At 60.0% G+C, this 5,238-nt stretch overlaps 1 protein-coding gene across 1 annotated transcript; it reads left to right on the forward strand.

The window, feature by feature from the left end:
• The first annotated feature begins 605 nt into the window (after positions 1-605).
• On the forward strand, positions 606-3,621 carry EIF4E1B (eukaryotic translation initiation factor 4E family member 1B). The gene is made up of 7 exons (XM_036311881.1): positions 606-623; positions 707-909; positions 1,204-1,299; positions 1,964-2,027; positions 2,754-2,867; positions 3,012-3,151; positions 3,507-3,621. Exons 1-7 carry the CDS (start codon positions 606-608, stop codon positions 3,619-3,621), a joined length of 750 nt encoding a protein of 249 aa, XP_036167774.1.
• The last annotated feature ends 1,617 nt before the right edge of the window (positions 3,622-5,238 follow it).

The raw sequence follows: 5,238 nt of genomic DNA on the forward strand, positions 1-5,238 counted from the left end.
GAGGTGGAGGCCCCAGTGTTGCCAGACCTTCCCAAATTTTCAAGAGAAACCAAAAATGTGGATTTTTAATACAATCTCCCAGTTTCTGAATGATTATATTTAACATAAACTCAGATGCTTCCCGAGACCAGACGAATGCTGTGTCAGATGGCATTGGTGGCCAAGCGAGGAGTTGAGTGGCAGCAGAGAGAAACAAGGGCATGCCACCATGCACGTATCAGGTCTCTGACCTGGCCTCGCCCCAGCTGTGCCAGTCACTGCTTCTGCCATCTCTGAGACCGTCTGCTTTAAATTCAAACCTCACCCTCGGTGGGATTCGGTGTTACTAAGGGCAGCCCCCCAATATTGACCCTTACCTTCCCGTCTCAGCCGCATGATGTGGGTGGGGTTGAGCCTGCCTGGTCACACCTGTCCCGCAGCCCCTAGCCTGCAGGCAGAAAGTGCTTGCTAAAGGCTGTTGATCGAAGGAATAGTGTGAGCCCTCCTCCCTCTGAGCAGCCCCATGCTGGCTCCACCCCTTCCCCTGCCCAGAGCACTGAGGGGCGGGGTGCTGATGGGTTAAAAGCTGGCAGCTGGGGGTCCCTCTTGGCTGTTCCTGCTTCAGCATGGCTACCAGCAGCCTTGTAAGCCCACCTGCCTGCCCCTCCTGCAGCCTGGGCAGCCAGGGCCGGAATGCACAGCCCACCCTGGCTCCTTTCTCTGTCAGGTCAGGGAGGCTGAGGGTGAGGTCCTAAGGTGGGAGAAGGAGGAAAAAAAGCAAGAGGAAGGGGAGGCAGCAGCAGCAGCAGCAGGAGCATCAATGAGAGAGGAGGCTCCAAACTCTCCCTCAACTCTGTTGCCCCTGAGAGGGAAGGCCCGCAGTGAGGGCCCAGGGGAGGCCAAGCTGGAGTTGCACCTTCTGCAGAACAGGTAGGGCAGGCTCCTGCTCTGCGGCCTTGGACAGCCCCTTCCTCTCTCCAGGGGAAGGCCAGAGCTGGCCTAAGACTTGGGCCCTGTGTTCCTTCCAGCCTTAACCCCACTGGGATTCTGGGTTAAGTGCCTCCACTTCTCCTCTGGCCCTCTGCCCCACCAGGGTAACCGACTCCAGTCACCTTGGGGGGTCTGTACCCCAAATATTGTCCCCCAGTTTGTCCTGGAAAGGGTGAGACTTCCCTGCCAGCCCAGGTGCTGCTGGAGGTGGGCACAAGGGCTCTCTGCTTCCAGGTGGGCCCTATGGTTCTTCAAGAATGACCGCAGCCGGTCCTGGCAGGATAACCTGCAACTGGTCACCACGTTTGACACAGCGGAGGACTTCTGGGCGTGAGTGTCTGCCTGCCCTTCATGGAAGAGGCTGGGGCCCGGGGACTCTGAGCGCAGGATCCTTCCCAGACCCCCGCCCTCTGGGGGCTGCTTTCCACACAGCTCTCCCAGTCCTCCCTGGGGCCTGGCAGCCTGTGTGAGGGCTGGGGCTCAGTGGATTCTTCAGGGGGCCCAGGCCGGGGGAAACCTTCTTGGGGCTCAGGGAGAAAGCCTGCGAAGTGGAAGAAAGAGAGGAGCCGACCCTGACTCTGCTGCTTCATGATTTGTGACGCTGGGCAAGTTCCGTCCCCTCTCTGAGCTTGTCTCGACCACAAAGCGAGAATTAGGCTGCTTCAGTGTCTATGGAGAATCAAGTGAGGGACCGGGAAGGAGCTGTTATAACCCTAGGGCTGGGGGAGAAGGCCTGGGCTCCAGCCGGAGGGGCACCAGAAACAACCCTGCACTGGGCGTGGGTGGTGGTGGTGGCTCCAGGGAGGACGTGGGGTTTGAAGGTTCGGGTAAGGATGGAATTCCAGGCCGGAGCGTCAGTGTGAGCAAAGGCTTGGGGGCTGGAAGGTCGGTGGAAAGCAGTGTGGGGTCTGGTAAGAAGTTGAGGGGCTGAGGTCAGTTGGAACCAGGCCCTAAAAAGCCTGGACTTTCAGCCTGGGGTCGGGGACTCTCCTAGGATTTACAGTCACATCCAGCTGGCCAGTAAGCTCTCTTCAGGCTGTGACTATGCCCTGTTCAAGGTAAGCTCTGCTTCCCCGCCCCCAGGCACAGGGGCGCAGATTCTCCCCAGCACTGCTCCCTCACAGGGGGTGTGGGGGTGGAGTCTGAGGACAGCCTCCCTCAGAGCCAGGAGGAGGAAATGCTGTAGAGGAGCCTGGACAAAGTGTCAGACCTGCGCTGCACCTTGAAGGGCGAGTCTGGAAAGTAGGGATACAAAGAAGGAGCCCAGGTTTCTGGCCTGGTCCCTTAACTAGGAATAGGCACCAGAATTGGTCATGGGCACTGCTCACCAAGGTCTAGGCTAATCCCTGGAGCTGCCGACCAGCCGATGTGTGAGGTGCGACCCTGGTGTCAGTGTTCAAAGATTTCCCAGGTGACTTTGTGCCCAGCTGAGCTTGGGATGTCTGGCATGGCCCACACGGGGGTTGCCCCAGAGGCTTTGTGAATTACCCCCACTTGAACTCCTGTCTTCAGGAGCTGTGTTCAATAAAGGAGACAGGCACACACACGGGCAAGGCTGTAAAAGATGACACATGTTAGGGCTCTGGAGCCTGGCGGAGCTCAGAGGAGGCTCTGGGGGTTGAATGGCTGGTGGTGGCACTTGCCTGTACAGAGGGGATGGAGGCATGACAGAAACTAGCCTGTGGAGATCTCCTGCGGGGCAGGAGCAGGACCGGAGGAGGTGGCTGGGCCCCCACTTCCCTTTGAACAAAGGGAGGCAGTTGATTTGCCATCTGGCCTCCCAGGATGGCATCGAGCCCATGTGGGAAGACGCCAGGAATAAGCGGGGTGGCCGCTGGCTGGTCAGCCTTGCCAAACAGCAGCGCCACACTGAGCTGGACCGCCTGTGGCTGGAGACAGTGAGTGGAGGGGCTGGTAGGGAGGGTCCCCCAAAGGAGGGGGCAGGGCCGGTATGGTACCCGTGGTGGCAGTGGTCTCAAGGATGGCGGGTGCAGTCCCTGTGCCACAGCTGGAGGCCTTGTCACCTCCCTTTTGGGCCCCAGCTGCTGTGCCTCATTGGGGAGAGCTTTGAAGAGTACAGCCAGGAGGTGTGTGGGGCCGTCATCAACATCCGAACCAAGGGGGACAAGATCGCAGTGTGGACGAGGGAGGCAGAGAACCAGATGGGCGTGCTCTACATCGGGTGAGGGTGTCTGGCATGGGGTGGGGGCTGGGCCTCTTCTAGGGGAGAAAGTGAAATGGGGGGTGGGGGCTTGGCCTACAAGGAGGACCTCTGGAACTCTGCCTGCCTTTTACCCCTTCTGCCTTCCTCACATGTATGAAGGGTTTGGGAACCTAGATTTCAGACGATTTCTAGCAGAACGCTTCTTTTGCATTGGTCTTATTTTGGGTTTCCATATGACTAAAACACACAGAATTGGAGTGTCTGTGGCTGGCACCAGGGTAGGAGTTCTGGGCAGAGGACCAGGTTACCTCCAGGGCTGCTGCTGACTGCCTGTCGCATTTCCTCTCCCTCTTACCCCCTATTCCCATCCCAGGCGGGTCTACAAAGAGTGCTTGGGACTCTCGACGAAGACCATCATTGGGTACCAGGCCCATGCAGACACAGCTACTAAGAGCAACAACCTGGCCAAGAACAAGTTTGTGGTGTGAGAGGGCCTGGGCACCCCTCTCCATTCAGCCACCCCTGAGCCCCTCACTATTGCTGTATATGTGTCCCAGCAGGACTGGGGGCGAAGGCGGAGGGCTGATTCTCACCTGTTCGGGAGTTAATATGAACATTCTTTAACATGAGTTGGGGCCCAGGCCTAGGGGCTGCTCTGTGGGTGGTGTGGTGGAGGGCAGGCTGAGGACCCAGGGCAGTGTCACCCAGAGGTGGGGTGGGGTGAGTCACGGGGGAAGGTGAAAAGACGACAGGAACAGTCTATGATCCAGTACTGACTCTGTGCCTACCTGGACAGGGGGCTAGCTAGGCCTGAGGACCAACCCTTCTGTTCTAGGGGAGGGGGCTCAAGCCTCCTGCCACTCTGAGAGCTAGCATTCCTGGGCCTCGCCTGCTGGCGGTGATCGCTGTGCTGGAAAACCGTTGTGGATTTCCTATCAGATTTGTAGGCTTGGAGCCCACCCAGTAACCCCTTCCTTCTTTGGAGTAGGGCTGTGCCCTCACCCCAGAGGCTGGAGGCTGAGAGGCAGAACCCCATCATCTCACAGGGAGCTGAGGAGGGGGACAGCCTGGGAGGAGGGGGACAGGCTGGGTGTTCCTCCCCCTTGCGGGTGACAGGGCGGGTTGAGCCTTCCCTGGCTCAGGGCGGAGCTTAAGTGAAGGGGAGGAGGCGGCTTGGCGGTCAGACCTCACCCGGGTCTGCTACTCCAGGTGGATAAACTTGATGGAGCTCAAGCTCCTTTCTGTTCCTGTTCTAAATAAATACCCCCCTTTGCGCAAAACTGGAATGATTTTTAACGGAGGGCTCTAACATTATGACTCAGTTCCTCCAAAACCTCGATCTGCTCCCGCCCTCCCTGGAAGGCGCTCGTGTGAGACTAACCAGGGAGCCCAATCAGGCCCACGCTGGGATGGGAAGAGGGATAAGACTGGGGTTCCAAGCACCAAAAGGGTTTGAGCCAGGGGGTGGGGTGTGTGCCCCAGAAAAACTGAAGGGGCAGCGACCAGGCGACTCACCATTCCCAGGGCCCGGGCGTGGTGTAGCCGCGCGAGCCGGGGCGGCAGGGCTACATTTTTGGCGAGCGAACCGCGAGTCTGATTGGACTCCTGGGCGAAAACGTCCTGCACGTGCGTCCAGAACCCAAGTCGAGCCTCCATCGCCAGCTGCTCACCAGCGCAGTAGTTACTTCTCTCCAAGATGAGCTCCCTCAGCAAGGCCGGGGATTGGGGCGCGCGGGCACTGGCCTTGAGGGGTGGGGGTGACTGTGGGTCCTGCATGCCCGCGGTTGGTGCTGCCATCATCGAGCATCTCACGGGGTGGGGGGGGGGAATGAAGGACGCCAGGGCGCTCTCCGCGGCGAGAGCGAGAGCAGCCAAGCCGGGAGAGAAGGAGGAGAGGGGAGAGGGGGAGGGGGGCAGGGGGAGAGAGGGAGAGGGGGGAGGGGGAAAGGGGAGGGGGCAGGGGCAGGGGCAGGGGGAGGTGTCTGGAGGCGGGGCCAGGCCGAGGCGGGGCTCGGAGGAGAACGGGGAGGGGCGGAGCCAGGCGGGGGCGGGGCGGCGGGGCTGCGGGTACCCAGCGCACTCGGAGCAGGGCGGTCCCGGCGCCG

Source organism: Myotis myotis, unplaced genomic scaffold (genome assembly GCF_014108235.1).
Source record: "Myotis myotis isolate mMyoMyo1 unplaced genomic scaffold, mMyoMyo1.p scaffold_m19_p_6, whole genome shotgun sequence".
Lineage (NCBI taxonomy): Eukaryota > Metazoa > Chordata > Mammalia > Chiroptera > Vespertilionidae > Myotis > Myotis myotis.

Bases quoted from the DNA above. Each gene is read 5' to 3' on its own strand.
- EIF4E1B (XM_036311881.1), top strand. The intron at 910-1,203 runs GTAGGGCAGGCT...CTCTGCTTCCAG, and splicing joins TTGCACCTTCTGCAGAACAG to GTGGGCCCTATGGTTCTTCA. The intron at 3,152-3,506 runs GTGAGGGTGTCT...TTCCCATCCCAG, and splicing joins ATGGGCGTGCTCTACATCGG to GCGGGTCTACAAAGAGTGCT.